At 35.1% G+C, this 24832-nt stretch overlaps 1 protein-coding gene across 5 annotated transcripts in view; it reads right to left on the bottom strand.

The window, feature by feature from the left end:
* LOC139148427 (probable Na(+)/H(+) antiporter nhx-9) overlaps positions 1-24832 on the bottom strand; it is a 93449-nt gene that overhangs the window by 45330 nt on the left and 23287 nt on the right. For all 5 annotated transcript variants that reach the window (XM_070719889.1, XM_070719888.1, XM_070719885.1 and 2 more), the window contains exon 2: positions 13457-13923. In XM_070719889.1, coding sequence (XP_070575990.1) covers positions 13457-13923 — 467 coding nt within the window. The remainder of the gene's footprint in view (positions 1-13456; positions 13924-24832) is intronic.

Below are 24832 nucleotides of genomic sequence, written 5' to 3'. Positions count from 1 at the left end.
CATTTCCTATCCGTTAAATCATGATTCAGTTCAGGTTTTGTAGTGTGACTTGATGGTTTGTCTGCAGCACAGTGAAGAGTAGAGTGTGTGTGACATACTGAATAAGTATAGCATACACTGCACTGATTGCCAGACTGCAGGCTAACTGTTACAATATCTTCAGTACAAATGATGTTTTGCAATTTATCACTACTACAATATTTTATTTTTAAAGGGACAGTAGCTGTAACTTCTGATGAGTTTCTTCACTATTTGTGTGTTTAATGTCATCTACCGGTACAATCTCTTTTTCTACTCCTAAAAGCATAACACATTGTAAGATACACAATATTGAGTTTCTCAGCTCATCAGCCTCTACATGTGTAGACTGTTGATAAGTAAATTCTGGTCCGGACTAGAATTCAAAAGTAAACAATAACAATGCATTTTCACATGTATAGACACTTTGGTGACAAGCTAAATAGTAGGTGTTCAACATACATTTACTTTGAAATCCAAATATGACCTTGTGATTGACCTAAAAAAAATCACTAAAAGTTATGAGTTACTGGTTTATAAAAATGTTTTAGTTATTGAATTATAGGAGGAGTTGCAATCATTGACAGCTTCCCTTCTTTCTCAGTTTTTTCACATCAGATAGATCAAGAAAGTAATGAAAGCAATCGACTGACATACAATTGTTATTCAGTCACCAGCAAACCACTTCAATTCTCCACTGTTTCAAGGAATGGTGCATTTCAAAATTACACTGCCATACATTCTCAGCTCTTACTAACGTGATTATTAGCACAATTATCAGCAAAGGCATGATGCAGAATCAAATGGCCTTGTTAGAAAATTTGTGTCAATTCAAGTCATGAATAGGTAAAAGAGACTGTTATGAGATGTTCAGAAAGAAGCACCAGCAATTATGAGATTGCTATGTCAGCTGCACAGTTTAGTTCACATTGTATAATCATACTATCATTACAAACCACTGCACAAACAGCACTGCAAGATCCTTCACAAAAAAGCCGTACTTCAGGTCTGATGGGTCAAATTTAAACCACAATTTATATTAAAATGACAAGTTACCATTTGACCATCATGAATTGTCTATGACGTGGACTACGTTCCTTGGGACATTAAATTAGGCCGACTTTTACGCTTAAATTTACACAGATGAAATACCGTATGTCATCTTAAGTTGATACGATCAACGACAAGCGGAATGACTTGTTTCCAATGAAAGGCAATTGTGTGATGAAATAAAGTGTTCAGAAAGAGTGCACACACACGCACTGATTATTATTCGGAAAAACTACAAAGCAGCGCTGTGATGAAGGTTGATATAAAGCTGATAAACCATCAGCCATTTTGCTGTTAACCTTGGCCTTTATTTTATCTCTAATAGTCTTCCTTTCTGGTTTAATCTCAGCTTCTATCACTGCACTTCATTATTACACCTCAATGAATGCCGATGAATGCACAGTGCAAACACCTACAAACACGCTCATCTTGCTGGTGTATAGAAGTACCCCATCTCTGCCATCCTTGAAGGAAATTAGCGATAATTCATCCATTTCAAAAGGCATCTAGATTTTAAAGAAGTAATTTATTTCTATGATACCATTATTAGATTCCAGCGTATAAGCAAAGTAGCATTCAAATATTCCTGCATTAGCTACACTCAGTTCTCTCTTAAAATTTCATTTATATACATACGCTTAATGAACCTTTTTTATAATTTTATAATCATTTTTGTAATAAGCAAAGCATATGAGTGATCAGGTTTCATCATGCCAAAGATAAGATGAGGTGCATTTTATCTGGAGCAGAATATCTGGGAGTCAGTCTCTGATATAATAATCCGTTAATTACTTTGGTTAATTATGATTGCAGTCAATTGCAAAAATGAAATGTTTGATTTATGAGTTCATCTTGCAAAACAGGTGAACAATATGATGTCTTTGAATGGGTGTTGAATATAGAACATTATCTGAGAGACAAGTACTGGTATATTGAGTTGATCAGTACTGAGAGTATACCAGTACCTGTACATTATTCTGTTTTGTAACAGCATCTATCTGGTTTGCTAAAATATCACAAACAATGCAAACCAAAATAGGAATACAAATTTCACAGTCTTCAAAATTTACACGTAGCCACATCAACTCAGTGCGATTTTCATTCCATAATCCATCTATTAAAAGCGTATAGTAAGCGATAACATCAATATCATTATGAATTATTTATAAACACGTCCTGTTTTGACTTTTCATGTGCAAATTACTCTAAGTTGATGGATCTATGAAAGACATGATGGAGCTTGCATCTTTAAACGAACGTCTGAAAGTCTGAAGAAGACAAAAAAAATTGAAGTGAAATTCAGTAGAGACCAAACAACTCCTTTGAAATTTTATGTCAGTATGAAGTTGATAATGCATACATGCAGTGTTATCATGATGAAACGACAGTGGAATCTCCAACTGAGACATGTACAAATTACATTAGTCAACTCATCCTACAAAGAGTTCATTACTCAGCTGACATTCCAATTCAGCTGAAGTATTAAATCCTGAGGGCAGCATTCAATAACATGGGAAAACAGTTTGATAAAAGTTGACAAACAGTCATAGCATTCAATTAGAATGTCAGTTAACATCTCTTATGTTTAGCTGTAATTCATAGTAGAGGCCAAATAGGTCAGCATGTTGAAAAAAAAATAATTAAGCAAATAATCCTTCTATATTTAAAAGTTTAACAATAATTTTTGCTTGTGTAGTACTGATGTCAAGCTGTAATAGTGACAAATAAGACTGTTATAACCACAGTCCCATGACTCAGCTCCAGGGTCCATTATAAATATAAATCATGTCATTTACTTCTCATGTCAATTGCAATTAATTCAGTTTCAAAACTCGTGCAAGAAAAAAGGAAATCAGGAATCCCTTAGCATAGGTTTATGCAACACCTTTCTTGACACCCCTGATAGAACTGCATTATATGGAGAATTATTTTTGTAACATGACTTCAGAAATAGGTTGAAGGTTTTGGCTGAAGTGATAACATTACAAACTGGATAGATATCTGTGAGAGCAATTCTGATTATGCAGACGGGGAATCTCTATGGTATGCAGTCATACACAACTACAGTTATTATATCCCTATAGCTTTTACTTTGACCTACTTTAGGACTGGTATCTTCATCAAAATATTCTAGGATTCAATCCTGGTCAGAAAAGAAGACAAAATATACTGGTATATTCCACAATTTCTGAGCAGATACAACTATTCTGTGGCAATAATTCACTCCAATTTGAATACCCAAACCTAGGCTAGACATACCAGCATTTCTCAGACCACAGTTTTATTGTTGACCTAATATTTTATTTTGTTCAAGAAAGACATAACTATAACAGGTGGTTTTTATTTTGACAGACTGTAAATTTTGACAAAATTAATAGTGAACATTAAATCCTTTGTCTGTCTGTCTATGTGAAATGGGGCCTGGAAAACATAGCATCGCCAATATTAATATTACTTTTACAACAAAATAGTAAAAATAGATAAACCTTTCTGTGACGTAGATCATCACATTTGAAATTTCATCTGACGCAAGTTGCAAACCTTGTAAGGATGGATTTGTAAGAATAGTAAGGATTTAATTTGCTGGCATTGTACACATTCCATTTTCAGAGTGGGATACGTTTTGCAATCAGAAAAATTCTCTTCTTCATACAAAGACGGAGCTTGAGCATGGATAATTCAAGGCCTGTTGATAATACTGTAAGGAATTGGACAATTTGATTGCTGAAGGCCAACCACAGTTACTAAGGAGAGATCACTGTCACATCTCATGTCTTGGATTGAAGTTGTGATTTAGAGTGGTCCATAGAATCAATAATAAAAGAGAGGAAATTAAAAAACTGAATTCAAGGAACTATTATAATAATTGAGATTTGCAATATGCATATTTCTATAACTTAATAACAACCTGGTTAAGCTCAGATAAATCTTTTCAATACCTGAATAACTGTACAGCCTTTAGATCACTTACGTGGATGTCATTATAGAAACCATAAACTGCCGTCTAGTGCTACTTTCCAGATTTTTATATACATATATATAATATATATATATATATATATATATATATATATATGTCTTTCGTCTTTGACTCAATCCCATCTGTCACTGAAATTAACTTTCAAAGCATACAATAAATTGAAAGTATGAATAAAAGGTCGTTGGACACATTTCAACATTAACTATTCATGTCTACACTATTAATGGTGGAAAGCAAGGACAGTTCCTTCTGCTCTACTGTCTGTGGTTTCTGCATGTATTCCTTTCTCTGAAAGCCACATTAATTTTACAAGATCTACTTCAAAACAAATTCACAGACGCTAGAGACCATACAGGACCCAAATGGTTACAAACCATTGTCAAGTTTTTGAAACATGTCTGGAACAGAGTCATTGCACAAAGCATTAAACATTACTTATTTAGTATACTTTTATTACCGGTACATAATGTTTTTTTCATTTTCTGTACACCTAATGGATGATAGCCCACAGAAGTAGATGGCACTTGAAGCGTAACTGAAATGCTATGTATTGTTGCAGCTGTAAATCAGTTTTCAAATGGGTATATCACAGAGATCAATTGCATACAACAGATGGATACCTGCCATTTTTTGTTATTCAATTACATCTGTCGACTGGATACTGTCAGGTTATTACCATCTACAGTACACTCTTTTGTTAAAACATCAAAATAACATCATAATTGTATCATCAATGTTTGAATTGTCACCAAAGAATGGCGCCATATGCTATGATAGTGCCATAGTATCATAGTGCCAATCATTATATGTCTAGCCTTGTGCAGACAGATATGGACTATGCAGATTTACGAAAGTTATGCATTTTGTTTTCACAAAGTGGACTGTGCCAGAAACAAACAAAACATACTGCTAACATTATGTTGCCTTCAGTCAATTTTGCTGATTTTGGTTTTGGCCAGGCCCATAATTGAATACAGAAATTCACAACTGAAAGGTGTTTCAGACTACACCATTTAAATCATTGTGTGGTCATTTATCATCTAACCTCTTACAGATCAGTAATTCTGATGGTGTGATGGATCATCATTCAAGTAAATTGATATTTACTAATAAATGTACAATCAGTCTGATGATTTGAGAAACAGAAAGTAGGGGTCTGTGATGTTGTGTATGATTGGATTTCATAATGATAACAGTCACAGCTCCATCTACAGTTTACAAAAAGATAAGTTGATAACATGTTTACAAACTTAATAGCACAGCAATATCAATACATTATCCTAAGTATAGCAGTCACTTCTCCATTGTAAGGACACTGGACATCAAACTTTCCATTGAGTACTTTCAAAATATGACAATTAGCACTACAGGCGCACCAAGCCTTTTTGCCTGCTAAGGAATTAAAAGTTACACTTTACTTAGCCTGGTTTGTGTTGATAGAGTAACATTCACATCTCACTACAATTCAAGTATTGACGGACAGTAACAAAAGAACAAGCTCAACAAGAATGTGAAATCCCTGGAGATAGACTTCATTAAACAAAAAACACATGCACCTGCCATTTCCATTAAAATAGAAGTGGAAATAAAAGTGATATTGTCTTGTGATTTGACTTAATCACACATATTAAAAAATGTCATTTATAAGAGTTATTTCCTGGACTTGATTTTGCTGTAATTTCTGAGAACAGATTTGTATGTTTGATGACTTACTGAACTGACCACCTGCCAGATTCATTCAAACCTTTGACATACATTATACTACAGAGTTGAAAGTCAAGACATTTCAGAATTGTACAGGCTGCAAATGATGCCAGACGTTTCAAGGTGAGGACATATATAGGTAGGAAACCAGATAGAGTTGGGGCTGTGATGTTGTATGAAACTGAAACATATAGCAGCTCAACTAGTGTTTGTCTATTTCTTTATCCTGCCCAGATAAGTGATCAGTAAATAATGATCAGGCTGGAATTTTTGAAAGTGAATCACTTCAGAAAGTTCCCCAGATTACGGTTTTTCATTATCTTTGAAAATTATTCCCTTGTGCAGACTTGACTCCCAGTAAAAAGAAGTATCTGTTGTTAATTACTGCTTGAAGAAATGAAAAAAATAACATTTATGAGAAGCATTTAATGTAATAGTTTTGTGTATTTTCAGAAATATTAATACAAGTATAGAATTTGATCTGAACTTGTTTCAATGTATCTTTTGTTGGTATAAAACCTGGAAGATAAACTAATGCAAACTTTGTTGTTGTATCAAACCTAGAACAAATATGTAAACTGCATGTGTATTAAAAATATGTATGTTATTTAATGACATTTGTGTGCACATTACATACATGCTTGGAAGAACATTCTTGGCATTGAGCTGTTATTAGGCTGAGCAGTGACCTGTAACACATTACAATGTGATAAACCGTGACATCCTCTGAGATAAAGGGGTAATTAGAGAGCATCGAGAGGTCAATAAGAGGATGCACATTTTGATGATGATTTTGGCAACATCTGTTCAGTGATTGTGGAGGAGGCGAGGGTACATTATTTTTCACAGTTCATTGGGATTCATTCAGAACCTCTGTCTCTTTGTGTTTGTGGAGGTTGGGACATTGTGTTTCGGAAATCATGTTGTCAGGTACAACAAAAAGCAGGATGTACAATGCATGATATACTCCTTGAATCATACAGTAGCTCACCAGGTGGCAGTATATTCATATGCAAAGGTTATTAATAATATGCTGCAGTTTATCTCCCAAAGTATATTGTACATGTTCGGTCTGAGATGTGTATGAAATGTGAAGATATAAAAGACAGTATTTTGTGACTAATCCCTTTGTCCAAATATCATGCACTTTTTTAAGTCAAATTGCGAAAGTAAAGTTGAACAAGTCATCGTTGATGACACAGTCCCCACTTGTTAATGGGTGCTTTGATTACAGGTCCTCAGAGAGGATAGAGTCCTCTTCATTAGGTCTGTGATAAAAATACTTTTGAATAAATTCGCTTGATACATGTCTGAGTTGTAGTTCAGGACATGACAAAATCGTAATAAAATGGCCACATGGTGGCCATAATGGATCGAATCACAAAACAAATCAATGTGCATATGTATGACATACGTAGGTCAATGTCCTTGTACCAACTTTGATTAAAATTGGTTGAAATATGCCTGAGTTATGGCTTTGTACATGAAAAATAACAAAATGGCCGCACAGCAGCCATATTGGATCGTATCACAAAACAATTAACATGCATATGTATGACATTGGTCAATCTCCTTGTACCAACTTTGAATAAATTTGCTTGATACATGTCTGAGTTATGGTTCTGGACATGAAAAAACGTAATAAAATGGCCACACGGCGGCCATATTGGATCGTATCACAAAAACAAGTCAATGTGCATGTGTATGACATAGGTTGATGTCCTTGTACCAACTCTGAATAAAATCGGTTGAGATATGCCTGAGTTATGGCTCTGTACATGAAAAATCGTAACAAAATGGCCGCACGGCGGCCATATTGGATCGTATCACAAAAAAATTGATGTGCATAGCTATGACATTGGTCATGTCCTTGTACCAACTTTGAATAAAATCTGTAGAAACATGCCTGAGTTATGGCTCTGTACATGAAAAAATCGTAATAAAATGGCCGCCTGGCGGCCATATTGGATCGTATCACAAAACAAATTGATGTGCATATGTATGACATAGGTCAATGTCCTTGTACCAAGTTTGAATATAATCGGTTGAGATATGCCTGAGTTATGGCTCTGTACATGAAAAAATCGTAACAAAATGGCCGCACGGCGGCCATATTGGATCGTATCACAAAAAGAATTGACGTGCATAGCTATGACATAGGTCAATGTCCTTGTACCAACTTTGAATAAAATCAGTTGAAACATGCCTGAATTATGGCTCTGTACATGAAAAAATCGTAATAAAATGGCCGCCTGGCAGCCATATTGGATCGTATCACAAAACAAATCGACGTGCATCTGTATGACATATGAAGTAATCCTTGTACCAAGTTTGAATGAAATCGCTTCGGGCATCTCTGAGATATCTGCGTGAACGGACGGACGCACGCACGGACGGACGCACGCACGCACGCACGCACACACGCACGGACACGACCAAACCTATAAGTCCCCCGGACGGTGTTCGTGGGGGACTAAAAATAGCACTTCTATATAAACTATGTGATACAGTGGGTTTTGTGATTGCACACAGACTGAGACAAGGTATACCGTAATATGTGCTGCAAAAGTTCAATCTACCCAGTGAGATTATTGTTGAATGGAATTATTTCACACATTGTTCATAGTTTTTGATTGGACATTGTCTGAAATTCTGATCATGAGATGTCTGGGGTTTAAAAACACCACTGTGTCAGATTTTCCTGTTGTTTATAAAAACAGCTGTTGATACTGAAATTGACTGTGCAGTCAAACTCCATTAGTTACAGATGTACGGTAGGTGTATTTCAATGGGCACTGTCAGTATAGTTACTGTACAATTGTCAGAGACAGAGCACATATTCATGCAGATAAATATTGTACAGTATTATAACATCTGTTTTACAAATTAGAATGCAATTATAATAGTAACAAAATTAAAAGAACACTTTATTTCATGTCAATTTAATATGGAATAATGTGCTGGCAGCAACAAACTTTAGTTACTGCTCAGATTAACATCTAAGTTTTGTTTGTGTCAGTGAGAGGTGTCAGCTTCACTTTGTCATTTACCCATTACAGGGGTTAATTTGCTGAAGGATTGCACTGGAGTTCCCATTTTCAATAATAATCCTCACAAGGTCTTTGGTAAATTCTCAATAAATTATGCATGAAAGTTTGCCTTCGGAGATGGCTGTCACCTACAAGTTTATTGAGTTACCATGACAACAGTGACATGTGAGCGAGAAATGTGTTGGTGTCTTTAATTGGCCAGGAAAGGTGATAATTCTACTATACTCAGTCACGATCACTTGAAAAACTGAGGGGTAACTAACACGATAGGAAATGACCACTGGCCATGCTTCACATCTCTTCTCATTTGTGATCACACTTCAATTCCAGATCTCTGCATTTCTTGCAAATTGTCAGTCTAGATCCAATATTCATCTGGAATGTAATGCTATCCTTGTGAATGAAAAATATACATATTTCTTATACTTCGCTTGAGATAAAGAACAGCTGCCTCTTCAGTCAAGAGATAATATTAAGGAATACTCTTCAATTTTACTGAAAAAGATAAAATTGTCTGAAGTCTGAATCAAGACCAGCCTTCATTTCTGTTTTCAGAGTTTGCGTTTACGCAAAAATCGTGCATATTTACGCATTGAAATTGACTCCCTAAGCATTTTTTTCATTGTTATGCGTTTTCTATACGCCAAGGATAACACCGAAAGTACTCCCCACGACTGAGCTTAGGCGACAACCAGACGAAATTTGTTGCAACACATTTCTGTCAATCACTCATTTTGTGTGGAAAGTTTCGGATTCTCTGGGCGTTGTCTGAAAAATCGGCATCGAAGTTCACAGGTTATCACGTTAGGCACGTTATCATGTCAGCTGTGCCTATGAATTACGTTGCTAATTTTCAGGCGAGCAATAGTTCCTGAAACTTATGACACAAAGTGAGTGATTGACAGAAATCTTGCGACAAATTATATAATGCCAACCGCACACGATCATCGCGTCTCGCTGTTCCAAATTTTGATCAAGCACACATGCAGCATGGCGTCGAAGCATACAAATCTGTTTTCTTTCAACTTTGCTCAACGAGTCCGTGAAAAAATGATTCATCGGTAGAGCTCGTCGGAATCCCGATAAATTTTGAACACTGCAGAAGTGTCTGGATAAGCTACCATAACTCTAACTTTTGGGTTGCCCGATGTGTTTTGACAGTCGCATGTATACCCTTCGCTGTTACGTTTCTGAGAATCAACATTGTTCAAGTTGTTCGTTAAACTGTTTTCATTAAAATAATGTTACATCGTACAATCCGAATATGTAGTGTAGGTTTATTCAACGGAACATTATATTTTACAGTCAGTTTTTTCATCAATCGAGTGCGGAAGTGAAATTACGCACTCAAATCCAGCCATTACGCAATTTTAGCAGACTAATGCGTATGCCGTACGCGAGGAGAAAAAAGTCACCGCGAACACTGGTTTTCATGATGTAATATTTGAAGGGATTAGTAACTTCTGATTATCAGTGAAAGAAGGTGGTGAATATTATATGATATTTCAGTTCTAAAAGTGATACTACACAAAGCATAGTGGAAAAAATACCGCAATTATACAGTGTCGCTCAAATTTGATCAGAATTGGTATATACCAGTATGGGTACCAAAGATCAACAATAAATGCTGTTTCTATCTGTTCAGTGCAGGAAAATTTGATGTTAGACAATGATTTCTGCACAGTACAACCAGAAAAACAACAAGAAATATTTAAACCAGAAAACAAGAATGACAAAAGTAATTAAGGTCTGAAACTTTAGGTACTTGAGGTCAACTTTATCAACATGCATAGCAGAAAGGTAGCTAGCCCCTCTTAGTTTGACCATAGACGGTCTTCCTCCCCTACTGACGGTCTTCCTCCCCTCTACTGTCTATGGTTTGAGCAGGTCTGTTAATATGTAACAGTTCATACAACAATGACAGGAAGACTCAATCATGATAGCCTGTTTCAATCACTGGTATGCCATTACTCTTGCACATTTGCAGGATTTCCCTTTTTCTTACCTCATTTGCACATTTTTGACACTGACGTGCTCATTTGAACAAATTCACATCTCAACCTATGCATCTACCTACCTCGTACACCACATACTGAGATGGTAGCTTTGGCGGTATGGGAGCCTTTGCGTGTGACGACATACATCCGCACATACATACCCACAAATATACAGACATACAGACGCCACCGACTCATCATATAAGCTCTTTTTGGTATTTATATACAAACCAAATATGAGCTAAAAACACGATTGGAACTAATTTGGGATAATTGGTTCTTCTATTGTTAGAGTTTTCTCAAAAGTGTTATGTGCCCTATAGCTGAATGTTGCAATATTACAAATTACCCATAAAAACAAGTATACCGGGTATAACTTAAAAAGAAAAGCAGATGAGCTTACATTTACAGATTAAACCATCCAATTATCCCCGGTTCCAATTGTGTGAAGATCAGAAATTATGGAGAACTTGTATTCCATTATCTCAAAAAAATTATTTCAAGATATGTACTTTCTTAAAAGAAAATTTTTCCAGTATCAGCTCTTTCTTGAAAGCTTCTAAAGAGTGGATTTTCTGAAATAAATTTTTCTCGCAACAGCTCTCATTCATTTAGTTGATCTTGGGTGAAACCTCTACTCACAATCATTTATACATCAGAGAAATATTCTGCTTGCAGGATTGTAGCTGGATAATGCAATAGAGAAACCTGATTTGCAAGTTCTGCAACTGAACAGTTTCCAAGATTAAGTTTCTTTTGCGGATGAAATGCCACTTTACTCCCAAACTCACATCTGAGCAGACATCGAGTTTTTGACAACCAGCTGATACACATGCAGAAACTGCAAAGCAGGGTTATTATTGCTGTACAACTCAAGGATAATTTTTCAAACATGTTATCAGAATGTGGAGTAATCAACTGCAGTCATCCATGATAACCTTTCTGTAACGTACTCTATTCTTCACAACACGCTAAATCATGAGAGTGTCAATTTGCTGGTCATTACATTCAGTGGGCATGCAACAAACACATTTGTTCACATGTCGATAGCATTTCCAGCTGAATCCAAGAAATTATAATACTGCTGATGTGATCATAATCCTAACTGGTCAATTTTTATCCTGCAGGAACATCACTTCGAATGTTATTTCTTTGAAACCCCATAACTAGTCCTAAAGCTGTATACTAACTCTTTTTGAGAGTCCAACTACCTGTAATCTTTAAATTTGCATTATGATCAGAAATTGTTGAAAAGAGTTTCTGAGAATTGAATAAAATTTGCATTGCAATTTGTCCAATAGAGTTTCAGACTTCACCAGTGTAGAGTTATAAAGATGAAACAACACAACAAGAAATATATCTACTTCAACTTTAGCACCATAGACCTGTTAAAAATGACTGACAAATCTGAGAGACAGCCAGAAAAAAACTTGTTTTATCATGAGTTTATGCACAGCATATAAAGAAGACATCATGTAGGCTGAATCACAACATGATATGACAGAGGCTGCAATCAAATGTTGACACGGCAGTTACCATGTCAAGAGTTTATCATTTTAATGGTCATGATAGGCAGGACTTTCTTCTTCACCAGAAAAATTGACTGAAACATGTCAACATGCCATCAAGATAGCTTTAGTGTATTTTAATGTAGACATGACTAAAGCTTTTTAGTATAATTTTCTTTCTACTGCTCGAAGTCAGGAATTCAAAAAAGATATGAAAAACAAACAGTAATATTGAATTATGCTTACACACAGCTTTATGGTTATACACGCTTTTGTTTTTGTTGCATGATTAAGTTTAATGTTGTTTAGGATACTTCCAGATTTGTTTCCTAGAACAATATGGGTACATACTAGGTTTTTGACTACGTAGAACACTTGTGTTATTTGTATTATTGCACATATTGCACATTTGTGTTGTGATATGTCCTTTATAAAATTACTATTCCATAAACAGAAAGACTGTAGATATATAGCTTTCCTTCACTGACAGTCATGAAACTCTTTCAATGTCCTCAGTCTTCCGTTCAGGTTCAACTAAAGGTTAACCATGGATGATCCACATTTGACCATCTGAGCAGAATTCTATGAATGTCAAGTAGGCAAAGCCATGCAATACTACCTAATCTTATATCTGTTCAAATACAATCAAATGTTAAGTGCATGCCTTAGAGCAAGGTCCTGTCCAGGCTAATGCCTTGTAAATGTATCTGTGAGTTGATTTCTCCAGTGTCTACCTCTATGGAATGAATATGTAGATTTCACAGCTTCAGGACAACTTGCATATTGAAAGAATCAATGGATGAATGAACTACATGACATAAATACTAAACCATGGATAGTTCAATCAGCTGAGTAACTGAGTCAATCTTTAACTTCCACAAGTATCTGACATTTTTTGACTGATAGAGGTACTGTCAGAACTAATTGTACCGGTATATACTATCAAATTCACCATGGATAAAACACTGAACAATTTTCAACATGAACCTTCCATACTTTTTTCAGTCAGAAATGTACTTGGAATAAAATGTACAGCATATTTAACACAGACTATAAAACATATTTCTAAGACAAATCGTGTACAAGACTGTGTGAAAGACAAAATTTGTTGGGAAACACAAAATTCTCATTTGATGATGAATTACTTACCACAGTGACTGCATCATTGAGCAAAGATTCACCAAACACTAAAATGTACAGAACTTCATTGACGTGAACTTCTTCAAAAACGGCTAGTACTGCTACGGGATCTACAGCTGATATAAGACTGCTGAACACCAGACAATCTAAAAGGTCCATTTCTACGTCCACCCATCCCAGCGACACGATTCCATACAGCGAGGCACCAATGCAGAAACAATTAAAAAGTGTTCCAATGACTGCATAGAGAAGAATTGTTCCAATGTTGTCAAAAAATGACCTGTTTGGCATAAAATATCCGGCTTCCAAGACGATTGGTGGAAGCAAGAACAGGAAGAATGTGTCACTGCTGAGTGTATACTGTCCAACAACATCTTTAGCAGCAAAGTAGATGATGACACCAACTACCAAGCCGAGTAGAATTAATAGACAACTCTCTGGGAAGATCTTGGCAAGTTTGTCAGTCAGGTGGAATGCTGAAATAAATACAAACAGCATATTATCAATTTTGGTCCATTAAATCATATTTGCTCCACAGAAAAACGGTTTAGAAAAATATGTACTATGAACCAAGTAACAGTAATTTTAGTTCTTTAATAATGTTCATGTTTACTTGGATAATCACAGACATGGAAGTGAGAACACAGCTTGAACACAGAAGCTCTGAATCTGCTGTGTAGGGTCAATATTCTCTCTCTGACTTTCTTTGTTGGCACATGGACTAACATCTGTATTCAGATTGGCAGTTTTAATTAACACATCCTTAAGAGAAAATTCAATCAAGATCATTTCAGTTGAACAGAGTGGGTATATGTATTTCATATGAAATAAAACAGATTTATACAAGCTGTAACAACTAATTTATAATTTACTAGCAAGTTTATGGAGGAAAAAATAATGAGAAATATGGAATTGACAAGTCTTTTGACAAGCTTCATGTTGGTGGCTGATTGAAAATGGAAATATTTTGGCATTTAAGCCTTCATTTACCTCAAGGCAAAAATATCAATCATTTCATCCAAAATGCCACCAATCAATTAAGTTGTGGCCACTTTTCATAAAATACTGATAAGATTTTTAAAATCAAAAAAATTATGTTCACCACAAGAATGGTGGCTAAGGCAGTCATTTTTTATGGAGACTAAGAAAGCTGATGGATACAATGCCTGTGAGCTACGATTATAGGATTATAGAATCCTGTCCTGATTACATACCCTGAATTCGGTTCTTTTATTGAATTATGCAATTTCTAGTTCTTTTAAAATTCTCCATAGCATTAGTGTCTTCTAATCATGATGCAGAAATTTGTCATTATTGAATATGCCTTCTGATAAATCTCCGGACTTGTTTTTGTGAACCTTCACAATATCTGAGACCTGATCAAATTTTGTCAACAACAGATTTAGGCCTGCTTTATCTTAAATCTGAAATTCAATGTTTTCTATCAAATTCTTTCCTATACATAAACACCCTCCTGGATTTGGAGGAAGTACAGAGATGATAATGCAATCATATCTGATGGTGAATTTCAATGTGTGATATTGAATGACATGTAAATTGTGTTCTCTCAATAAAAACTAGAATGGAAAGAATATTCAACATACTTAGTATATTGATTAGTTCCAATCATGGAACTAAAATTTTAGCTCTATGTTCAGATAGGAGCTGAATCAAGTATACTTTCAATATTGAAGATATTAATACATTGTGAGAAATGAAAATATAAGTACACTTCGGCATAGCTCACAACAAAGTTGGAAATTATGAAAAATTGATAGAGTAGTAACTGCATCATTCTGTAATAATGCAGCTTTTAATATTAAAAATAAGGTTTCCTATTTCAAATTCATTTGCTACTTCCCTGGGGCCCTGACAGCTTTTCATCATTCATTTTGCTTTCTAAACTAACTAATACCGGCATACATATTTCACACCATGGCAGCTGTGACACAGTCGATGTCAACAACTCAATGGACATATTAAGATGCACCTTTTCCATTTAACCTATCACCACAAGCTAACTGTTTATCTGTATTCAGCTTCATATTGTAGTATGTATACCCAGACAGTATGTACAAAACATACAATCATGTCTTTTTCAATGTACAGCATGCTGTCCACAGTCTTAAGAATATTGTTTTGACTATTTCAACTTTTTTCCTCAAAAAACCAAATTAGCAAGTACATGCAAGTTTTTGCATTCATATCCTTTCGTCCATGCACTTTGACATTTCACATATAGAAGATAACACATGAACAATTTATGTGTAGTAGACTTGACAAGCTTTCAATTGCAAACATAATCATGGTCTGATTAGATCAATGATAATACAAATAAAGCAAATTGAACTAATTGTTTGGATCATTAAGACATTTTCTTGAAAATAACAAACATCCTTTCAAATGATGCTATTTCTATCCTACAAGCTAGTTATATATGAACTAGTCCTTGTCTCAAAAGTTAAATTCTATCACAATTCCAAATGTGACTGAACACTACAAATGCAATTCAATCAGACTCTAATTTTCATTTTTTAATAATACCATCTAGCCATGTGTTGTATCACGGCAGCATTGACTTCAACATTCAGTTCAATTCAACATAAAAAGAGTAGAGTTTGATGACTTGCTTCTAGATTTCATCATTTGATGAGCTTGAAATTTGTTTAGAAAAATGTGACTCTTAGCATCACCACACCTGGGTAAGTCACATTTTATTGAAAGTAAGGTTGCAGGTTTTGTATGACCGACATAGATTGACAGACATTTTGAATCACTGCATTTCCAATTATCAAATGCAGTTTCAACATATTCTACCGCTAGGCCTTGAACAGATTGGTACTTTGGAACTACCGAGTATATTGAATTCAATTTTTGCAAGGCAAAGATGTTAGATGTCCAATTCACATAGCTCAGACAGCTGTGTACTTAGGGGCCAAATCGTAATGTACAACTACAATACATTTCCAATATCACAGCATTCAAGCAGTTCTGCCTTGCTGATAAAATTCAAATATCCAAGTCATTACAATACTGGGCAAGTCTAGCAACTTGAGGATAATAATGATGTAAGCTGTGAATTGCTAACTATTTTGAATTCAAAATTCAAGGGAAAATTGCTTTTGATTCAATTTCAAAGTCTTCTGAAGTTGTCGTCTCTTCACTGCACCTAAATATCCGTCAATGGTATTTTAATACCAGAAACATACACATTGCGTAGTGGCACTTGAAGTACAATTTTTAGAGTACACCAGAGAGTCATTAAGATACAGATTTGATAAATCAAGGTTAAACTTTATAAATTGTAATATAAAAAGGAAAGCATTAGGGAAATCCACCAATAAGTTAACTTTTGGAGTAATGAGTCAATCAGTCTGGTAAAAAAATTACTCTAAAGGCAATGAAATACATTATGAAATAAAAATCCATATTACTTACAAATAAATGTATCACTACATGTAAAATGATGATACTATGATTGTTATCTCTACCATTGTGAAAATATATATCAGACTAACAGAACCTGAGTGAGTACTTAGGAAATTGCTTTCACATTGCAAATGTTTATGTTGGTCAGAATTAGAAAAAAGTTGGCTCAGTGTATGTATGCATGCCATGCCTACAGAAATCCTAGCCTGTGCTTTTGCAATTTGCTTTGATTTCAATGACAGGTCAAATTACACCATAGAAAACAACCGGCTTTATGAAAGAACGGTGTCAGATTCATCTGAAATACAATGCAAATGTAACGGATAGGTATACATACAAACCTTTATTATACAATAGCAATCTCAAAAGTAATAGCTTGTAAGAAACAACGTACTGCATTAAAAGCCTCCAAGAATAGCCCACTCAGGAAAAAGTTTACTGTAATCTATTATCTTGGCTGGCTGAAAATGGCCAAGCCAATGATCCGTCACAATTACTGCCGACAGCAATCAGAAAACAGAAACAGTTAAGTACAGCGCAATAAAGACGACTTTTTAGCCAAGAAGACAGAGGTGTAACGATGTACGTATTCCAAATAACAATGAAGCAGTGTTTACTTCCAAGAAGATTGGCAAACGATTCTGTATGTTGCATATTGTTCGGGCTCAATTATGCCTACTGTGATTTCCAAATTTCTGATACTCTTTGCTGTAACTGATATTTGAATATCAGATTGCAAAGAAAACTGCAAGGATAGACCTGCTCTTTAACAAAGACTGTAAAGTGCTCGAATGAATATCATTATTCACTGGAAAGACTTTGTTGGAAATAAAGTATGTGACACGAAATGCTGCAGGGAGACTACTGTATGTGCCAGTATCTCTCTGGTAATTTAGGGTGATCCAGACACTGCTGTAATTTGTATCTGCAAGGCTACCGTATTCAGGGAATAATTGCTTTAGTCATTCAGTTCAATTCATATTACATTATATGGAAACAATTTCTAGGTCTGCTATCATGTCACTTCCATGGATTCTCCATGCTTTGCTGAGAATAAAATATATATATATATATATATATATATATATTATATATATATATATATATATATATATATATATATATATATATTATATATATATATATATATATATATATATATATATATATATATATATATATATATATGGATTAAAAATTAAATTATACACAATTTTTGCTTAATGTGAAAAGAGGCAATGGCAAAAGAATTTGAGAGTGTACAGAGAAGATGTGTAAAACAGTTGATCAAGTGGGGACTATGTCACCCGCAATGACTAGACATTCAAACTGCTATATCAAGATATATATATATATATATAATATATATAATATATATATATATATATATATATATATATATATATATATATATCTATATATATATATAAATATATATATATATATATATATATATATGGATTAAAAAATTAATTATACACAATTTTGCTTAATGTGAAAAGAGGCAATGGCAAAAGAATAGGAGAGTGTACAGAGAAGATGTGTAAAACAGTTGATCAAGTGGGGACTATGTCACCCTCAATGACTAGACATTCAAACTGCTATATCAGATTGGGAAAACCAGCTGACAGAATAGCTTTATCATGTGACATGCTCATAACAACTTCATTTCTTGACATATTGCAGCAACTTCCACAGCTTCACAGAATAGACAAGAATGTAAGATTTGTCATGTATCCCGGCACATATAAATGCTGCTTGTAATTTGATAACTGTTTGATATGAGTTACCTTGTGATATTCACATTGAATCCATATATTTTACAAACTCCATTTCACACATTTCATAACATGTAATATAACTGTGACATTTAAAAAACGACTCAAAAAAATAAGAGACTGATGGTATAACAACCTTCCCTAAATGTTTCAAATAGACAATAGGTTAGAAAGTCCATATCATTATTTTCAACTTTGCTTATCAGACCTGACAATCTTTAATGACACACAATTGGAACTATTTGTTGTGATTATAAAGATCTTGAGCATTTTGTTATAATCTATTTAAAAATCATCATCTAACAGTGTTTTTGTGTGAAGGCGAGGGCAAATTTTATAAATTATTGATAATTGCACAATCATCAAATACATACGAACAAATTTTACATTTTTGTCTAGCTTTTCGCCGCTTAGGAAAGGAGAACCCATTAAACGTAACTGATTTGTCAATTTTGTTTAGTTTAAGTCAAAATACAAATTCCCTTTCCAAGGTTGATTTGTAGGCATTTACTGTTCTCACCAAACGATGCATGATAAAATTTTAAATTTTCGATGGGAAAATGGCCTTCTACCTCTACCCAAATCAGTTCTGCTGTAGTGTATGTTTTTTTGGTGATCTCTCTTTCAAATGATTTGGTAGATGTTAAGAAAATGTCTTGTACATTTATTTATTTCATATACAAGGAAATGAGACCTGGTAAATTTGATTAAACTACCCTTTTCTTGTGAGTTTGCTAATTAATGCTGGAAAATTTTACAAAATCACTGAATTATTTCAGCCCTTCTATTAAAAATGAACTATTTTTGGTAGATGCAAAGAAATGTAATCAATATCATCTGTCTGTTGAAACCTTAAAATATTAACGGCAGGAACCAACAGTTTTTGTCTGGAATTTTTAGGGACTGTGCAGAGATGTCTTTGCAGCTTTCAGGGACCACTCCGAGGAGACCCTAAATCTTTTAGAGACCACACTGACTTGACCTTGAAACTTTCAGGGACCACCCAGATGAGTCCTTGAAACTTTTAGGGACCACCCAGATGTGACCCTAAATCTTTCAAGGACTATCCTGGTGTGACCTTGAAACTTTCAGGGACCACCCAGATGAGTCCTTGAAACTTTCAGGGACCACCCAGATGAGTCCTTGAAACTTTCAGGGACCACCCAGATGTGACCCTGAATCTTTCAAGGACTATCCTGGTGTGACCTTGAAACTTTCAGGGACCACCCGGATGAGTCCTTGAAACTTTCAGGGACCACCCAGATGAGACCCTGAATCTTTTAAGGACTATCCTGATGTGACCTTCGCTCATCAGCTTGTGCATTCCTCGCCTGTCAGCATTACTTGGTAAAGCTGACAGGCAGAGGAATCACTGGAAAGATTTGGTCCAACTTCCTGCACATAAGCGTCAATATTCAGCACCTCGAAGTTAAGATTATGTAATGGCTTAACCCGGCGTCCTCATGGCTCCGATGTGTGACTGGTCGGCCGGCGCCGAAACACGTCTTTGCGTATTAATCACACAACAAGATCTACAAGGCATGTTCTCCCTGGCATAAATGTGATGAACTGGGCAGTGGCTGAACCTTCAGTCGATTTAAACGAGCGTCTTGACGATTAATGGCAATGTACTCGCTTGTTGAAGTATGATGTCGCAAGCCGACGCGACGCTGATTAACAGTAAACAATTTGCATGATGGCATATTCCATTTTAATCTACAGGGACACCCAGGGCGCATCGCGCGATTGTGTAAGGTCCCGGGTAAGGTACATGTTGCTCTTTTATGCTGTAAAGTTTTCCCCCAGTTTAAAATACTGTGGTTGTATGTTACAGTCTTCATGATTAATTTGGAGATGTAGTCAATGATGCTTTTCTCGTTAAGCGAGACACCGAATCGTACATTAAATAATATGGTCCTTGCTAATTAACATAATAAAGGTCACGGGTCACATTGTTGTGAGACTCTGCATTGTTTCAAGTCGATTGTGTAAACGACGCGACGTTCAAATGAATTTTGTCCACTGCACTAATTCCTTTGTGGGGAAAGGTTACCGATTCTGAATGTAAGACGTCCATTACCCCAATTATTTAATGACAGGACTACATGGAAAGCAACGGAATACTGGATATCGCCGATGAATTTGATGTATGTTACCAAGGTCCTTTGTGGAGTGACAGTGCTGTTCCCGATCTCGACAATGATGTCAGCAACTGTGATCGTAGCGTGAACATGACTAAGTCTATGAGTCCTTGAATCTTTCTGGGACCAATTGAGGTGTCCCTGAATCTTTCAAGGACTATCCTAATGTGACCGTGAAACTTTCAAAGACCGCCAAGACGAGCCTTGAAGCATTCAGGGACCACCCTGATATATTCCTGGATCTTTTAGAGACCACTCAGATGTGACCTTGAAACTTTCAAGGACCATCCGGATGAGTCCTTGAAACATTCAGGGACCACCCGGATGAGTCCTTGAAACTTTCAGGGACCAACCTGAGGTGTCCCTGAATCTTTCAAGGACTATCCTAATGTGACCTTGAAACTTTGAGGGACCACCCACATGAGTCCTTGAAACTTTCGGGGACCACCCTGATGTGTCCCTTAATCTTTTTAAGGGACCACTTAGATATGACCCCTAAACATTGTTTGAAATAGTAAAGAACCTATCAGATATGATCCCGAAACCTTCAATGCATCTGGTCCTCTAAAAATACAGCAATCATCAAGTTTTGACCTTTAATCTTGACATTTTCAAGAATGTGTATCAATGAGATGAAATATCCTTAAAAATTGTCAAAAAGGATAAATTTACAATTTTTGAATAGCAGATGGCTTTAAATACTACATTTTTTTTATACTACTTTAACATTTAGTTCGATAATTGCAGTTTACATATTTTCACTAAAAAAATTGATAATTACTATATGCTTTGAGTAAACCCTCTCTTAGAGAGCATATTCTGTGACTTTTACTGTTCATCTTATAATCACAAAATAGTTCCAATTGTGTTAATGGTAAACAATTTATTTCACTGAATATTTTCATTCATTTCTGAATCTTACCTTCTGGGCAGGAACTAATAATTTCAATTTACATTGAAATTCCCTTCTTCTGGCTTCTAAAATGATAAGCAGCAATGTGAATTAACTAACTTCTATCGTCTCAATGTGTAATAAACTTGATGCTGCATATAGATGGTTGTATTTGCAAAGAGTGAATTAGCATTACACCACAATTACAACATTCAAATCCAGAACACGAAAAATCTTTCTCAACTGTTGACTAAGTTATCAAATCAATCATCCAAGTCAAGTAAATTATGAACTCATGTGACACTTAAGAATATCTGGATATACGTGCAATATGTAAAATTTTTAGCATCACAGTGGCATGTCAGTTCTGCTTCAGGAATATATCGATTCTGAGATGTGTCCATGATAATGAAGACAAAACTGGCTGTAGATTCACATTTTCATCACTCAGTCAGAGTATAGTCATTGAAAGGATTGAAAGTCAGCCTGTCTGTCTCCGTCTTTATTTCTACATCACTGCAATTTATCACTTGCATTGCTGAGCTTGTATAGTTTGTACATTTCACTAGCATAAAATGTACATTTATTGCTGCTTGAGCAGATTCTACATTTCATTCAATCTGTGTTATTACATAAATTTAAAGGGGTACTACACAGGGTATTTTCTTGTACCACATCTATACATGTGGGTATTAAATGAACTGTGAACACCAGCAATGTGAAGTTCATTGAAGCCTTTCAGTTTGGATTCGTGTAAATCTTAAAGCTGAGGTTTTACGATATTAGTTATATCATCTTTTGGCAATTGCCCATGGAATAATGCAACAATCCGTTAGAAACCTATGTGTGCTTCCAAATTGGTGTAAAAGCTTATTGACAACTCAGATTCTTGAAATAATTGTTGCTAAAATACTGCACAGTCTTCTTGCAATTTGCTTTCTTTACAGATGGAATTATTATTAGATATTATTCTGTAGCATATACTGGATTACTTTAAACATTTCAGTCTTAACACTCTACAGTCCAAGGTACTAAAGGCTGTAAACTGTCACCTATAAGCAGTTACACGATTAAAATGTTACCAGTGCAGCATGCAAAATTGCTTTAAAGTAATCATGCTGATGGTTAATCTCTATGAGATTTGACATAAAGTACTTTAAAATAGTGCACAATTTGTTTTCACAATTTCAAAACCAGTCACTTTGACAGATTCTTGAAATGCAGTGACGCATTTCTTTTATTCTGCTTGTCTTGAAAATCACTGATTACACTTGGGATGAAATCAGAGTAGCAGGATTACCACAGGGTAGAGTGTCTGTCTGATTGATAAATGCATTTAATTACCAACAGAGCCATTTGGCAGAACTGTTACATTTCCTTCTATTTCCTCTATATGGCATGACATGCGGTACATTGCATTGGCAGAATTTGCATGAATTTTACATCTCTATCTACTTATGTTTCCATACCATGGTTACAGGCCATGAAATGCCATTTCTATGGTTACCATTAAACCAGTACAGTTGGTGATATAACAGGCTACCATTCTATATCATTCTCTTCTATATCTCATATCATCTCCAGAACAGCTGTAGAAGTTTTCCAACAATACCGTCATTTTGTGTATAAGCACTGTGACATCATATATAATAAGCCCCACAACAATGTACCCTACACTGCATTGCATGAATCAGCATTTCATCTGGACAGGATGGTGCCAAGGTCTTTCATGTTAACTTTTCATTCTCAGTCAATATTTCTAGGTAATCATTACTGGAAACAAACATGCTACACTATTAAGTTTCCTGTGACTGTCTACTTTGGTGACAAGCAGTATCAAGAAGAACTGCATTATTCAAATGATTTGTATGCTAGCATTCTACCAACCATGTGTTAACATAATAAGTATGGCATCTTTTCCACAACTTACGGGACTCATTAGAAACTTATAAAGGCAGATCTATCATCACTTGCTATCAATTAATGATAAACAGAGTTTACGATGAAAATACCACAGGAGTACTACACATTTAGTGGTAACATGCACAGAGTGACTACTGACTCTTAAACAGAAATTTCATAACAAGCAATCTTTTATTTTGTCCAATAAGAAACTTGACTTATACAGCATATGGAGTAAAACTTTAGAATTACTGCATGGTTTTCATACAATTTGGACAAGTCAAAATAGTCCAGTGTTTAGCCTGCAGAGTTCAGGGATACATTCAAAATTCATGAACTCAATGGATTGGCAAGTATTGTGCATTTTGAACATTTTGGGAGATAATTCCTGGTACTCTACTGCACAGTATATTTTACCGTTTTCATAAAATAGCAATAAACACAATCATATGATTTGATAACACTGTCCTATGGAATACATAGTTGACAAACTTAGGAAGATCCTGTACATGCATATTTTTGTTAAAAAAATGTGTCACCCTGCAAAATTTTGAACAATTGCAATTACAAAATGTAATTATATAATAACAAACAACTTAATTGTCCTTTTAACATTGTGTTCTCTGTTAATTAGTCTGTTCATTCAGTGTATATTGATAGTATTACTAATGATGTTACATCTTTAACTTTCAAGACTTTTCAGACACTCTGCAAAATGTTCCAGATGTGTAGGCAGTGAAAGTCTTGATTTTGGAATTTACTTGAATTGAAATCTGTTCCATTATGATTGGACCAGGAATTTCTATTTCTGAAATACTGTCAGCAATAACGCAATGAGCTGGCAACTGCTGTGTTTGCTGCCCTGGAAAGTTTATATGTGACCTTTATCAATTAATCACATGACGCCCTTACTGTGCTGCGACCATTTGCTAATCCCTTGGTGCTGGTGCCATAAATTGCACAGTGCACTGAATGTACTTTATCAACAAATGTAGCATACAGGATGTCGAATGAATTCTTAAGATATCACAACATGGCTTTCACAGTTATATTTAGTGATTTACCTAAAAATGGCATTATGTTATCAAAATAGGGAAAAAATCTTTACATTTTAGCGTGATGATTTGTTTTAAAATTACTCAAAAAGTAAACATCATGGCCTAAGTACCGATAAAAAAGAAAGGGTTTTATCAGAATTTAAAAATAATATGCATAGGATCATTAAAGGGAAACATAACAAAAC

Source organism: Ptychodera flava, chromosome 13, assembly GCF_041260155.1.
Source record: "Ptychodera flava strain L36383 chromosome 13, AS_Pfla_20210202, whole genome shotgun sequence".
Taxonomy (NCBI): Eukaryota; Metazoa; Hemichordata; class Enteropneusta; family Ptychoderidae; genus Ptychodera; species Ptychodera flava.
The sequence above is the reverse complement of the archived record's forward strand: the minus strand, read 5'-3'. Positions and strand labels throughout refer to the sequence as shown.